Here is a 16,193-nt window from a genome sequence, read left to right as displayed (position 1 = left end):
TGTTGCCTTTGCATTAAGAGAATTCTTTGCCCTCGCTTTTAGAAAAGTGAGCTATTCAAAGCCCTGGGTGGGACGTCCCTGAATTGCTTTTCCTACTCATTTCTGGGGACCTTGGGTGGTTTCCTCACCTATCTGTCAATCAGTTCTGAGCTGAAAAGCAAGAGGACCTCTGGCAGATGCCAATCTGTGAAGCTGCCCAGGACTTTGCCCTGCAGGTTGAACTTACGCTGTTATTGGTTACACATCTCTCCCACATCTTGTAATTTATAGGCTCCCTACCATCTTTTTCTCCCTTTCTGTCTATGTGTTAAACAAACAGTTGTTTATCCAGTGGAGTTTTCGACTACCTGGATTTGGATTTTGCTCAAGGGTCAAATGTCATTTAACATATTTCTCAGCACCCTATATTTCTTATAAATTGGTAATTAGAGAGATTTTATAAAATTGAGGTTTAATTTTTTGGGCAAATTACTTTATGATGGTCTGTAATTTTATCTCAGGAGGCATACTTTGTGATGCTAGCAACCTGAAATTATTGCATGAATTCATACATTCATTAGTCATATGGTGTTAGTCTAATTCTTTCATTTTTTTCATATATTAGCTATAATACATGTGTAAAGATAAGCTTTTCTTCATGGTTGTATTCTAACTGTATCATTCATTCCTCTTCACTTAGTAAACTGAATACTTCTATAGAGTTAATACTTCTTAACTTCAACTGTTTCTTTTCCCACTGAAATAGGAATTCTATAGAAAAAGATAGATAAATGCTTATGCCTCTCTTGTTATTTACCAGTTTTCAAAATAGTGATTCTTCCCTATCATCTTGCAAAGCTCACCAAGTGTTTTTTGTTGCATAATTATAAACTCATGTATTTAAACATATTTAATGTGTTTCGATCCATTGCACTTTTCATTCATGTTAATGCTTGATTTTTTTCCCAGTTTTGGTTGGTGGGAACCTAGTCAAGTGACTCCTACATCCTTTTCACACGACCCTGGTAGTCTTTGACAGTTTCCTTGATGTTTGACAAAAGATTTCAGGCTTTCATGATTGTTCTAAATGATACCAAATTCTCTCCATAGAGGAAGTACCATTTGGCATTTCCTCATTGCAATGTGTGAGTGATGGTTTCCTATCATTTCACCAATAGAACCTCACTGATCAAGTACTGGGTCAAACTTCTTGGTTTTTGCCCACCTGGTAGTTGAGAAGTGGTATCTCTATGTAGTTTCAATTCACATTTATCACTGGGAGTTGGACTGGATATCTTTTCATATGGTTAAAAGCCATTTGCTATAAGCTGTCTGTTTATGTTGCACCCTATTTTGCAAAAGGTTTTCTAGTAATCTAGTTTCTCTGAGAAACTCTTTTAAGCCATGTGTCCATTTTGCAAAGTTAGCATAGACAAAATATAATCTATAAATTTAACCAGGCAATATAACGCTTAATACATGCTGTACACTCTGGCCTCAGAATCAGTCCTTAAGGCATTCTGATCTGGCTAAAAAGCCCATGAGAGTATTTCAGGCATGGAAAGTCAAGACACTGTGGCAAAAAAAAAAAAAAAAAATTTACCTAAATGAAAGATCTCTGTGAGTGAGATCCCAGCAGAAAAAACAGGCCATCAAAGAAGGAGGGACCTTTGTCTGAAGAGAGGAGAGAACTTCCACTTTGACTATGACCTTGTCTAAATAAGACTGGAGTTGGCGAACTCAAAAGGCTTCCATAGCCTTGGCAACTCATGACAAGAGCCTCGGGTGATTATTGATGCCATAAACAAGAGTGTCAATTGTTAAATCAATAACAGGAGTCACTGTGCACTTATTCCCCATGTAGGATCTCTGTCCTTAATGTGTTATAGTATGTGAATTAACGGTATAACTAGTACTCAAACAGTACTTTACACTTTGTGTTTCTGTGTGGGTGCAAACTGTTGAAATCTTTACTTAGTATATACTAAATTGATATCTTGTGTATAAAGATAATTGAAAATGAATCTTGATGTGAATGGGATGGGAGAGGGAATAGGAGATGGGATGTTGCAGGTGGGAGGGAGGTTATGGGGTAGGGGGGAAGCCACTGTAATCCAAAAGTTGTACTTTGGAAATTTATATTTATTAAATAAAAGTTAAAAAAATACATTTTTGCAGGTTGAAAGTAAACAAAAACCCAGAGGCAGTGGGAGTCTCTCTGACATTCTAACTCCTCCCTCATGATACCTCCTCACATTCTATCTGTGACAAGTTGGATACCTAGAGTGAGTGAAAGGGACAATGTCAATCTGTACATTATAACCTAGGGCCATTTCATTTATTCCTAAGTTTTCAATTAAAAAGATATGAGACACCTCAAAAAATTTGATATTTAAAAACAAACATAGTTAGGCCTGCATTTTTTTCTTACATACCAGTAGCTTACCTTGTGCATCCTTAGTGAGGTACACAGAAACCAATTAGGAGACCACTGACCACAGGATGAAGTTCGAATCTTTAGCTTGCCTTAACAGAAGGTCTGGGGCTGGCACTGTGGTATGGCTGGTAAAGCTGCCACCTGCAGTGCTGGCACCCCATATGGGTGCTGGTTCGAGTCCCAGATGCTCTACTTCCGATCCAGCTCTCTGCTATGGCTTGGGAAAGCAGAAGATGGCCCAAATCCTTGGGCCCCTGCCCCCGCATGGGAGACCTGGAGGAGGCTTCTGGCTCCTGGCTTTGGATAGGCACAGCTCCAGCCATTGTGGCCATTCAGAGAGTGAACCAGCAGATGGAAGACCCCTCCCTCTTTCTGCCTCTCCTTCTCTCTCTTGTAAGTTTTTCAATAAATAAATCTTAAAAAAAAAAAAAAAAACCAGAAGGTCCATCAGGATGTGGTCCCTGTCCATGTTCCAGCCTCATCTCACGCCAGCCGTCCCTGGCTCTAGCTGGACCTCGTCCTTGCAGTTCTTTAAACACGCCCTCTGTCTCAGGCACACTGCACCCTTATCCCCACTGACCAGCAGGCTCCTACTGTGTGCTGCTGCACAGCCTACGCAAACATACCAGGACACTCTGCTCCCACTGCACTGGGAAGAGCATCCCCCCTGTGGAGAAATCCCGACTTTCTCAGGCTGACTTTGACCATGTTTTGTGTAGGCTCACCAGGAATATTGAGCTGTTTGAAGTCTACCAAGCCAGCACAAGTTGGGCCTCTCCCCTTGACGCAACAATCATTCTACAACTGTCTGTCACTGGGAAAGTAGCTTGAGAGAGAAGCACAGAACAGGGTCGAGCCTGTGACCCCCTCAAGGATCTGCCTGGAGCACTGTGGGGGGAGACAGGAGGGCGGCAGAGTCCTCCTGGGACACAATGGCAGAAACCAAGCTGGAGGAAGGAGCTGGGTAAAACACTTGACTAGAAAGGTAGATTGGAAAGTTGTGCAGGAAGCAAATCGAGAGTAGGTCAAGGAAGCAGAACTTCAACGTGAACTCTGTCAGCAAGCTGCCTTCTTAGGGACAGCGGGGAAGGAGGAGGCACTCGGGAGGCACTCGGCAGGCAGAATGACCGTGGTGCAGCCTTGCTCAGACTCTCACTTCCTTTGGCCCTTCCCATTGGAACCTGACCCCACCTCCACTCTCCCTGCAGAAAACCCCAGCTGGCAGGCCCTCTCTGTCATTCTCTTGCTTCAGGCTTGCAAAAACTGCCAAGATCTAAGTGCTAACAGAGACCTGGGAGGCCCCAGCCTATGTGTTAATCTAAGCCAGACCAGAGAACATAAAATAACACCAACACTGAGATCTCCATCTGACTGCTTACATTAACTATAGAGTAGAACCCAACGGGGGGAAGGGAAGAGCTACTGGCTTCTCCAATTTCATTGAATAAGTTTAGCTGGACAAAGCTTACATGGCGGGCAGCTGGGCACCTGGCAATAAGGAGGCCCCTAATGAAAATCCCCAGCAATAAGGAAATCGCTAGTGATGGAGACGCTCCAAACCAGTGGCAATCTGCTTCTGATCATCTCCCAGATTAAAACCTGCATTGCAGCAGTAGGCAGTTTCTGGCTGCACTGCTTGCCCGCAGCTCCCTTGCAGCGTATTGCTGCTGTTGCCAGCTTCTGGTGTCCCTGCCTGTCACGTGCCTCCCTTATAGCACGCAGCAGCAGCCAACCAGCCCCGCCTATTCCTCCCTGCCCGCTGCTCCCTCACAGTGCATTTAATCAATGTATCTCTGCCCACTCTCTCACTGACTGCTCTGATAAATTCTTTCACTGCCTGTGACACCAGCCTCAACTGGTCACTTCCCATGATACCTAATCAATCAAATATACTCCACTTGTAGAAAGATTGAAAAGAAAAGCAAATGGTTAGTCTAAAAATACATTTAGTCTCCCTAAATCCTATGGAGATTTTGTTTTAAATGAAGATTCCTGAGCACTTCCTTTGAGACTCCCATTCTGGAAAGTCTGAGATAATGCCTGAATATCGAAGTTCCTGCTATGATTTGGGGTACGGTTTTGAGTGAGTTCCCAAGAGGCCATGTTTGGGAAGCTTGGTCCTTAGTATGATAGTGTGAGAGGGTAGACTCTTTAAGAGGTGGGGCCCAGTGAGAGGTCACTGGGGACATCTCCCTTGCACAGAGTTAAGGCAATCCTCTTGGACCCCAGCTAGTTCCAATAAGAGTAAGGGGTTGTGAAACAGCAAGCCCGACCCCTCCTCTCTGTGTCTTAACCAAGGGATCTGGCCCTCTTGAACACCAGGCTCCCACCAGAGGGCACCCACCGTGCTTCGACAGAGTCAGGGGGCCTCACTGCCACCAGCACCGTGCACTTGAACCTCTGGAACTGTGAGCTAAATATATATTCTTTTAATAAAGTACCCAAGCTCAGGTGTTTCATTGTAGTGACAGAAAACAGACTAATACAAATACAATGAATTTGGATAGTACTAGTTTTCAGCATTGTAGATAAGGAGATTTAAAGCCGTAAAAGTTGTCGGATCATTTAGACACTCCCCTGGGGATAATGAGTCTTTGTGGGTATGGATCAAGCCACGCTTGCTCTGGTCGTGGGCTCATCTACAAGCTTCTGGCCAGAATTTGTCTTCCTTTGTGGCTTGCATGCAGGCAGATAGATGCCCGCGCTGCCTTTGTCGTAAAATCCATACATCGGCATTCTGCTTCCACTCCCATTGCTGCACTTCGGGTTACCAAGGGACCCTCCTGGAAAGCATAGCTTCTCTCATGTTGCAGACCAAAGCTGAGCTGATCAACCACACGCACTGACAGGTCCACAAGAACGTTCAGCACAGTAGCTTCCTGCTCGAACCATCTGCTCTCACCCCCGCTTGGCCTTCATTCTCAACTCCCAGGGCCACCCACTGTCACCCCTCTCCTGGGGCCTGGGAGCCTCCTCTCTTTATCAAACGAATGCACCTTGTTCCCTGCCACCTCTCTGTCTTTCCAACCTTCCTGCTCTCAGCTCTGATCTCCCCACCCCCACACCACCCCACCCCTCGGCTTTTGGCCTGTGCTGTCAATCACTCCATTCCATCTGCTTTTCTCCCCCTTCCTCCCCCACAGGGATACAGAGTTTGCAGTCCCTGCTGGTGTGACAAAAGACCCCTCTGGGCTGTCCTTGCTCTGTGCACGCCTGATTCCAGAGGGGCGCTGGATCTGTGCCATGCCCCAGGGAAAGGAAAAGGAGGAGGGGGAAAAAAAAACAAACCACATGCTGCCCACAGGGTTAAAACTTCACTGTGCTCAATTCACTCCCGAGTGTCACCGGGTGCTGGCTTGGCAGCCAGCTGGTTTTCCCGGGAGATACTCCTATGAATTGCCCGCACCACACGCCGCAGCATTCACACAGCATCGCCATTCAAGGGCCGGAACAGAAGAAAAGCCGAGCTCGCCGAGGCCAATCCTCTCTCCCAGGCAGTCCTGGGCTCTTAATAGCAGCTGTGACTGACAGGTTGCCCTTCAAGCTATTTACCTCAATAGATGTAAGGACAGCCCTAAACAGCTTCTTTCCTTCAGCAACCTATTATTTAAGCCTCTCCTTTATTCCCACTATCAAATTTGTCATCGTGCCCTGCCAATTTCTGTCACCACTGTCAGCCTTCTAACCCTCATTATCTCACAGCCAGCTGCTGAGCTCTCCGTAGGGTCTCTGCAAGCTACACTCTCATCCTCTCTCTTGCCAGCTCGGAGTCCTGTAGGGCCATCAGAGCTAGGCTCCCCTTCCCAGATCTAAGGGGATCGCAATGACCTCCCCTCCCCCCTTAACTGACCACATCCCAGAGTCCTCTCTGCATGCAAGCCTTGCCTGGCACAGTGTCCCAAAATGTCGCACTCATCCCTGCCCGCAGTGCCGCCCCTCACCCCCTGCCCCCGCCCCCTGCATGCTCTTTCAATTTCTACATCATTGTAAAAAAGGCCAGCCTCAGGCCTTGCCCTCTTTCAAGCAGGCGGCTGGGATCAAACGAGCACCAGGCCTGGTGTCACAGGCTCTGAGGTTCCAGCACCAAGAGCTCCATATTCCAGTCCAGGTGGTCTTGGACAGGTACCTTAGCCTTTCAGAACCCCAACGCCGTTAGACCCTAACCATGCGGTACAAAGCTTCTGCACCTGCAGCCAGTTTGTTCACCACCTGATGCAAGAAATGCTTTCATTTTCTATCCAACTGCTCCGTTCCCGGCCCTGGAACAACAGGTCTCTGGGAAGCTCAAGTTATAAGAGCAAATCTCACTCCCAAATAGTCAAACATCCAACCCAATTCAAATACACACCGAAAGACCCCGGCCATCCCCACTGTTCTCGTTTCCCACCAGCTCAGGTCTGGCGATGGCCCCAGGACCTGTTCAACACTACTCTTCACGCTTGCTTGTTCTGCCACGTCTCGTTTGCCTGCTTCTGGGTCTAAACAGGCAGGCAGCAGGAGGGATAAACAAGGGAAAAGAGGCAAAGTCTGTTTACTTAGCTACTGTCTCTTGGCCTCTGTGACAACACAGCTCATTAGTCTGCGGGGTGCAAACCTGTGCATTCTTTGGCGCTCTCTGCTGGGCCTCTGTCCCACATTCCTCAGCTGACCCCTTGGTCCTATACGCAGCCGCACACACCACACAGCCTCCTCTGCTAGGCTGTCTTTCTCCCTTTTTCAGTAGGGCCCCTGAATATGTCCCTAAAATGGACAGAGCCCAGTTACCTTCCCCAACAGCTACTTGGCCCAGGAAAACCATGGGACCCTCGCCACACCAATCCCACACTTCCGGGCTGCTGCTGCCATGTACTCCTTCCACGTTCCATGTGGGCAGCTCCAGTCTGGGTTCAGCCTTCAGCCCTGGAAGCAAAATGCAGCTCATTTTCTGCAGCTCGGCCAGCAGCCAGCTGAGGCAGGAAGTGGCAGTTCCCTCTCAGTGCAGGCACCCTAATCATTCTTGGATCTCACCTAACGCAGCATAGGGGAAGGCAGACCACAGCGCATACCACCAAGCCAAGAAGTCAATGGTTCTTTTGCCTCGTGGTGTCTTCACTCATCCCTCTTTGAGTCCTCTCCTTACCAAAGCTAGAGATGGGTAATGGCAATGAAAGAAGAAAGAATCATTTACTCAGTCTTGGGGTGTTTTTCCAAGACTCCACTTAAAAATTCGAATGTTACTTTGCATCCATTGTTCTCAGGTTTGGAGGTCTTATCAAAAAGGCCAAGATCTCAGGAAAAGTCTTTTTCAATATCTCACCCCACATAGAACAAAGCAAGTAAGATCACATTCCCTCCACAGAGCCTGGCAGATAACATATGTGCAATACACAATGATTATGATGTGGCTGCTGTCTGAGAATGGCACGTAATATGTGTAATCATCTGGTACCAGTCCTCTCTCAACTTGTAGGGTATTTGTTTTCTATGCTCTGAGATATGAATAATTATATACTATTTAATGAATAATTATATACTATTCAACCACTGTTTCACATGTACAAGTTTACACAGTGGACTTTTAGTCAGAATATAAAACTTTTTCAAGGCAAATACTGTTTTTTTTTCTCTATTCTCAAACATCAAAAATGGGGCTCAGGGCTGGCATTGTGGCACAATAGGTTAAGCCATGGCTGACAATGCTGGCATCCCACATGGGTGCTGGTTCGATTCCAGGATGCTCCACTTTCAATCCAGGCTGTTATGCCTGGGAAGCAGGAAAGGATGGCCCAAGTACTTGAGTCCCTGCCACCCACATGGGAGACCTGGATGAAGCTCCTGGCTTTAGCGTGGTCCAGCCCTGGCTGTTACAGCCATTTGGGGGTGAACCAGCAGGTGGTAGATCTCTCTCTTTCCATCTCTATAGCTCTGCCTCTCAAATCAATAAATCTTGAAAAGAGAGAGAAAAAAAATGGGGCAGTGCATGCCATAATTTTGAAAATATTTGCTATTCTTTCATTTTTCTGTATTTCATTTCCTTTATCTTTCATTATATTCAACTTGGAATTTTATTATACTTTTCTACAACCATTTTCCTTTTGTTTTGTGAGTACACGTTGCAACACTGGGAAGGCAATACATTTTCTGAGTGCAGATGTCAACAGTGGTTGCTTCTTAACCATCCCTCGTTCAGTCTGACCCAACAGCGAATGTGGGAGGGCCCCATGAACAGGCTGGATGTGAAACAGAATGAGGGCCACAGTGGCTTTCTGAATAGCGTTAAGACTTAGAGATTCTTACGGGGGAATCAGACTGTTTCAGCAGAGTAAGCAGGAAGCAATAAGCCCGCTACAACCTTAAAGGGAAGGAGAGAAAGGAGGGGTGGGGAGCAGGTGCAGAGAGAAGCTGTGCCAGGGAATACTAGGAATAGGGGAGCAAGTCAATGGTTCCAAAGAAAGCACCCGTGTGGTGTGTACTGCAGCTGAGAAGAGCAGCCAGTCTCACGAGTCTAAGCAGCGATGAGCCTGGAACCCTGGTTCTCAGCTGGGGCCAACACGGCCCCTTTGTGAACATTCGTCAGTGCCTGGAGACATTTTTGGTATGTTTATTTTTCAGTTTTGATTCATTATGAGAAACCATGCAAACGTTAACACAAAAACATACCAGTGCAGCAAGAATCTTCATGTTAGCACTTTTCCCAAGATTTCTCCCCCTTGTGGCCACACCAAGGCCAGGCTCACCTGGGACAGCCCTGCTTGGGCTGCTCTCTCTGCTCCCCCCGTCGGGCACCAAGAGCAGCAGCATAGCCTCAGTGTCCTGACTTCTCTGTAGATTTCCTGATTGCTCACTTCCCGCATGCGTTTTGGACACCTCAAGCTTCCTTGTAAATGAGGACTTGAGTGCCCGAGACACCTGCAGGGCTTTCCCCTCTGTGGTCCCCCTACTTCCCCAGCCATACCCTTCTGTCTCCCGCCAGAGCCCACAGAACAAGATGGACAGAAATGCCAGCAGCAGCCTCTCGGTTAGAAGAGTAGCATCCGCACAAAATCCCTCAACAGCCAATCCACACTCTGACCAGCCCCTCGTGTGTCCTTCATGTTCACCCAGCCACAGCCCCCTCTCCTCACTTCCCTGCCCATGGCCTCTCCAAGGCCCCCACCATGCTTGATGTTCTGGGTAGCCACATAAAGACACTGCAGACATGCCTGGTTGTCATGACAGGGCAGGGGCCAGTGATGAGGCAGAGGTGCAGCTGAACCTCCTACAGTGACTAGGACACCCCTCCGCAGCAGAGAATGACCAAGCCTGAGATGTGCATAGTGCTGAGGCTGAGGAAACTTGATCCAGAAAGAGAGAAAATAGAAAATGACCAGGAAACAGACACCTGTTCAAAGGAGCTTCCGGAGACCCACACAGCGCTGTGTAAGCCGCTTCCTCCGTCCCGCTCACTGTGGGACCACTGACCTCCCACTCCTGCTCCCTGCTTACCTGCTCAGTCCTGCTTCCACCCTCTGCTTCCCCGCACAGAACCTGGACTCCCGTCCCCAACCCTGAACGCACAGGTCTTCGGAAGCCGAACCTGTACGCAGGCATCGGTCGCCATCTCAGCGCCTATTTAGGTTTTCAAAGCGAGACCCAGATTGACCCCTCTTAGCCAATGAAGGGTCTGTGGCGTTAGATTACAATCAATCAGGAGCAGCCGGAGGGCAAGCTCCTGGCCACCGGTCCACGCAGCAGGGCTGCGACGGGCACTCAGAGGAGGATCTCTCCTGAGATGTAAAGGAAAAGAAACCTGGAGGCAGAGGGGAGGGAAGTGTAAGGAGTTCGGATCCTGTGGCCTGAAATCGTGATTCAAACATGGAAGGGCGGGTAGGGGGCCTCTGCCAAGAGGTGGGGAAACCGCGGAAGCAGGGCAGCCTAGGAGAGCAGCAGGGGTGGGGCACTGGATTAGGGTGGGCCACGGAGGCCATGCACGCACGGCACAGCCAGGTGGTTCCCGAGCCCTATCCAGGGAGAGAGGGGCTCCTGCGTGGGCCTGCATTCCAGAGCACCCCTACCCCCGGAGATCACAAGCACTGGAGAGTCAGTTTGTTGTGGTGGCTGCTCTCTTTGGTGTTTTGAGATGGAGCCGGTGGGAATCAGAGAGAGAGAGAGGTGCAACCTCTCCGGCCAGATAAGGAGGTATTGAGAGCTCAGGGCCTCAGAGAGTCCAGGCTGCTTTTGGTTGAAGTTGGTCCACCTGAAATCGCTGGAAGTCGGGGCCACCTGACGGTGTGCGAGGCCAGAGTACTGCCTGTTAGTTCCAAAAGCTCTCCTCATTTGCTGCCCTGGGAGAGTGCAACTGGACCCGTAAGCATTTTTCCTTTGCAGCAGCAAGCTCAGTGGTCAGCTTGATGAGCACAGGGACTGGAGAGACATTGTCGCCGGAAGGGGCTTCTCTTCCTAGCTACAGGGTAATTTCATCTGCCTCTTTTTGTTCCTACTACAAAGCTCTGAGCTGTGATGCTTCCAGCCAAGCGTTCAGAACACACAGTGCCTGGACACACTGGCACCTCCCCAGGTATCCACCTCGTCATGGCCCTCTCCACGCAGGTACTCCGGCATATCTTTTAAATACATATGTGTGTACTTGTTGATATAAAAACATACATGCACACACATGGGTAAGCAATGATTATCTTCATGTTGTGGGACCAGGGATCATTTTTATTTTACTATTTTATATTTTACATATGATATATGTCAGCAATTGAGGCAAGGAAAAGAGAGATTCTCAAATTGTAAAAGATAATCTTCCTCCTGTATTTCAGAGATGAAAAGCCCCCAAGTTAAATTAGTATATAACAGACGGTTAGTTTTCATCATGTGAGCACAGAGAACTATTCAATTGAGCTGTTACTTTGTTTTGGACTCTGAAATACACAGAAATCGAGCAGTTATTCAACCAAGGACAATGCAGCCCACCTGGGAAGATAGGCATAGAGGAAAAAAAATATACATCTTGTATTTCTTTCCTAAAACTTGGGAGGCAGTGGGGCCAGCACTGGTAAGCCGCCATCTGTGACACCCACATCCCAGATTAGAGTGGCAATTGAGGTTCTGGCTACTCTGCTTCTGATCCAGCTCCTTGCTAACGCACCTGGGAAAGCAGGGGAAAATGGCCCGAGCACATGGTCCTCTGCTATCCATGTGGGAGATCAGGATGCAGTTCCAGACTCTGGCTTCAGCCATTGCAGCCATCTGGGAAATGAACCAGCGGATGGAAAATCTCTCCTCTCCACCCTGCCCTTGTCAATATGCCTTTCAAATAAATATTTTTAAAAGAACTTGGGAAGCAGGTAGAGAAATTAAAAGGAAAATGAGGAATGCAAGCAAATATGAGTAAATATGAGTGCCAATGTGTAGTTATTTGGGGTGTTCCATTTTGTCCCTACCTGAAACCACACAGGCTCCTGGGATAGCCGCTAATCTCTACCTCACCTGCTCTCTAGATTTTGGTGTTGTGGGGGGGAACCTCAGGAAGGAGAGGGGGTGCTGTCCTTATGAACAGGTAGCATTTACAACAGCAGTTCCTCAATCATACTTTTAAGCCCGAACTCCATGCGGTCTTTTCTGTGGGTTAGCGTTGTTTGTGTGTAATACCAAAGTACATCGATTCCTTGGCATTTAAAAAGAAACTCCCAAGTAACCTAATCTCAGTGTGTTCAATCAATTGCAGTTTCTGGGAAGTAGAAGTGTGTGTGTGTGTGTGTGTGTGTGTGTGAGAGAGAGAGAGAGAGAGAGAGAATGAATTCTTTTTCAGGTCTCTTGGAATGCACTGACACAACTGTCATTTCTTGAGAACCAGTCCTTCCTAAGTCACCCACTCATATTTTGAAACTTGCCAGGGTTGAAAATAACTTGATGCATTTTTTAGGGCTAAAAATATGCTTGCAGGAAAAGTTCTACACACCAAACCCTCACCCAAAATAAGCCTCTGGAAATGCAGAGGGTTGGTTGTTCATGCCAGGAATCAAGCCTGGAGAATTCAGCTCTGCCCAAGACAGGGAGGGGAAAAAGGAAAAAAACCTGCTGTGCGTCTCACTGCACAGCTGCATCACCGTGTGGCCCGGGGCTTGCTCACCGCACGGTGCCTGAGCCCCTTCCCTCACTACGAGCATACGGAGTTGGGGAGCCTCCAGAACATGGATGACCTCTCTCTCTCTCTCTCTCTCTCTCTCTCTCTCTGTCATCCTGCCTTTCAAATAAATAACAATAACTGTTTAAAAATGTGTACTTCCTGTTATTGGGAAGGTCCCCTCTCTGCATCCTCTCCACACCGCCCCATACCTGCCTGCTTTCCCCAACCCCGTCTCCCCCAACCGTGCAAACTTCCTCTCATCTCCTACAAGGAGACTCTTACTTATCCTGCCTCGTTCATGCTACCTGCCACTTCCTCCACCAGGGATCAACTTAAATGAGGTCCCCTTCCTCCACGTGCCCTTGGAACACCACCCCAACCACTTACCTGTATGCTAGCACTTACCAAGCTGAATGACAGGTAGCTTCGTCATCTGTTTTCTCTCATCCTGCTGAAGGGCTTCTGGGGACAGTAACCGAGTACTTTCACCCTACATCTTGTTTGGCACAAGGCATGCTCTCAATCCATGATGATCAGGAGATGTTAGGATGCCTTCCTCCTAATCCCCATGCTCACGCAGAGCCCAAGAGATTAGGCCCATGAGACTGAGTTTCAGAAAGCAAGGCCCTTTCTTGATGTTACATAGTGTTGGGAAAGTGGAATAGATATAAAAATTGCTTGACTGTGCCAATGTGTAAGTGGATGTTTGGAACAGATTATGTTTGTTGCAAAGAATAAGAGTTGGGAAGAGAATTATTCTTTACTGATCATTTTCTCTGTATTCCTGGTACTTTTCACACATTCTTATTAATCTCTCTAGCAAATCCAGTGGTCCTAGAAACAGGTAGGAATATCTCCTTCTCACAGATGAGGAAACTGGGGCTCAGAAAGACACTTGCCAATATCACATGGTATGTGGCAGAGCTAGGATTTGAATCCAAGTCTGTCAGCCTTCAGAGCAGACTTGCTGCCCCATATAATACTGACTTTGCAGAGGGAAAATATCAGGCCACAGAGTTACTCTGCTCACCTCTCCATCCTTCCACCATTCCACAGACCTGAAAGCAAGAAAAATGAGCCTGCAGAGAAATTTCCTACGGCACAGAGCCACATGCAGCTAAGCTGGCCAGAGCCTAGTACTCTGGTGAACACTGACTGGACTCCCAGAAGCCACAAAGGGGCTACATTTTCTCTTCCTCACAGTGGAAAGGAAAGATATTCACCCACAAATTAAGTCGGTAAATGCACTAGAGTTTGATAGTTAAGCCAATGTGTTCTCCAATCTCTAATTTTTTTCCCCAACAAATTAAGGAACAGCAGGATTTTAAAAGGGGCTGGTAAAGGAAAGTCAATATTATATATCCCTGGGGAAAAAAAGAAAACAGCAATAGGGTGCATGATAGGAGGAGTAATCTGGATTATCATTAACAATACAATTGTTTCTATATTATTATAGGAATTACAGTCCATGATCTATACAGAATATGGATTATTAGGATGATCATGGTAGATCTATCACAGAAGAGGAAACTCTCGCCTAAGTTATAAGTGCCTGTTCCATCAGTTTGTCCCAGCCTCTCTAACATACAACAAGTCTGTTTGTGAAGGGCCCTGTGCGCATGCGTGGGGAAGCAGGCTGACAACGTCAGGCTGCAGCCCACCGTGAAGCTCAGGTGAGAGGCACCCCTGGCCCCTGGCACAGGGCATTTCAATCAGCTTTGCTCATTTCAACAGTTCACTCCCTTTGCTCAGGCTGCTCCTTCAGTCTTAAAGCCACACACACCCAACTCCTGTGCCTCTTTCAAGGTGCTGCTCATCCGTAACGGGTTTCAAAAGCCCTCATGGAGAACTGACTACTCCCTCTGAGTACTCATAGATCTCTGTACCTTTTGCTGTAGCTCCTTTTCACACTTCGCTGTGGTGAAATGCATCTTCTGCTAGACTGAGAAATCAACAAGGATAGGAAATACGTCTGAATCATGTTCGTATCCTTAGAGCTTACCGCAGTGTTAAACAAAATAGACGCTCAATAAACAGTGAAAGAGATGCTTCTTGAAATTGATACCCTCGTACCACCACCAGAGGGCAATGTAATCTAGATTACCCTACACCAGACATGCTTGTAGTTCAAATTAGATGAGTATCTTTTCAAAACTATATCTTATTTCTTACAGGTGCTTTATGCTTTCTGCCAAGCCTTTTAATTAGTTCTGTATGTTAAGTTTGAGGAAACCCACCACAAATGTACAAAGAGCTCTTGAAAAAGAGGTTAAGTACCAGAGTGCCAAGGAGTCTACACATTAAGTCCCCGGTTTGGAGAGAAGCTACAAGGTACCAGTGAGATGGGAGATGCTCTTTATCTCTCTCAGACATACAGCAGCTCTCTGAATAAGTCAATGCCACATCTTTACAGATTTTCAAATGTTTGATCCTCCACATTAATCCCAGACTCACTGCAGTTAAGAAAAAGCCAAGGGCCGGCGCCACGGCTCACTAGGCTAATCCTCCGCCAGCGGCGCTGGCACCCTGGGTTCTAGTCCCAGTCGGGCACTGGAATCTGTCCCGGTTGCTCCTCTTCCTGTCCAGCTCTCTGCTATGGCCCGGGGAGTGCAGTGGAGGATGGCCCAGGTGCTTGGGCCCTGCACCCGCATGGGAGACCAGGAGGAAGCACCTGGCTCCTGGCTTTGGATCAGCACGGTGTGCCGGCCTCAGCGCACCAGCCGTAGCGGCCATTGTGGGGGGTGAACCAAACGAAAAGGAAGACCTTTCTCTCTGTCTCTCTCTCTCTCACTGTCCACTCTGCCTGTCAAAAAAAAAAAAAAAACAACAAACAAAACCAAAAAAAAAAAAACAGCCAAAATGCAAGGAAGTAAGCAATTCTGAGTCTTGGGAAAATGCAAATCGAGTGTACCCTCCAGTCTAAGAAGTCTCTGTGTATTTATTTCTGAGTCATAGCAGTTCTATAGCTGATTTTTCTTCCATTTAGATTTTAGGACAAGGGATCAAGGGGCAAGTTTCTGAAGAGACACCTCATCCATAAAATACAAATAAACACTGGAGGAGACTTCACTCGGTGACCATGTTGTGGTACCAGGCGACACCTGCCCGTGAAATTTCCCTCACCCTTCCAGCCAGGAAAAAAATCTGCCCAGTGTCACTCCTGCAGTTCCTTCTCTGTATCTCCCTGACAACACCCTGCATATTCTACCTTGCAGGGCATTTATCTGGGTTCAAGCTTTAGTTCTAGAACTCCTAAGTCAAAACACATCTGCTCCTCCTCACAACCCAGAGTGTCTAAGGCTATTTTACAGGTAGTAGACAATCAGTAAATGTTATTTCATTAAACTGAATGGAACTGAGTTCATGGTCCAGTCACTGTGACTCCAAAGCCTGCTGTTTTTAGTCCGTTTTCCCTTTCTCTTCACACAGCGGATTTAGCAGCAGTGCCCATCATTTTCGATTTGGATGGATTCTTGTTTGATTTTAAAGCTTTCTATCAGAAACATTTAAAGTCAGAACAACTGTTAGCTCACTAACAGTGGCATACTTCCTACTTAACCTCTGTATTTTTGAGGAGGGTGAACAAAAATAATATGTTTTTTTAAAAAATTCAGTAACTTGCATCCCTTTTACAATTTTCCCCTGTCCATGGAACTTGTCTTTTGAATGATTTGGTCAATG

At 47.1% G+C, this 16,193-nt stretch overlaps 1 protein-coding gene across 3 annotated transcripts in view; it reads right to left on the bottom strand.

Moving 5' to 3' along the window:
- LOC127484152 (uncharacterized) overlaps positions 1–10,214 on the bottom strand; it is a 68,326-nt gene extending 58,112 nt beyond the window's left edge. For all 3 annotated transcript variants that reach the window (XR_016222138.1, XR_016222139.1, XM_089314779.1), the window contains exon 1: positions 9,881–10,214. Coding sequence is in view for 1 of the 3 variants with exons in the window: in XM_089314779.1 (XP_089170905.1) it covers positions 9,881–9,985 (105 nt within the window). In the remaining 2 variants the exon portion in view is untranslated. The remainder of the gene's footprint in view (positions 1–9,880) is intronic.
- Positions 10,215–16,193: the final 5,979 nt, after the last annotated feature.

This window comes from Oryctolagus cuniculus, chromosome 15 (assembly GCF_051225735.1).
Source record: "Oryctolagus cuniculus isolate XC-2025 breed Fujian yellow rabbit chromosome 15, ASM5122573v1, whole genome shotgun sequence".
NCBI lineage: Eukaryota > Metazoa > Chordata > Mammalia > Lagomorpha > Leporidae > Oryctolagus > Oryctolagus cuniculus.
This window is presented reverse-complemented; position numbering and strand designations above follow the sequence as displayed.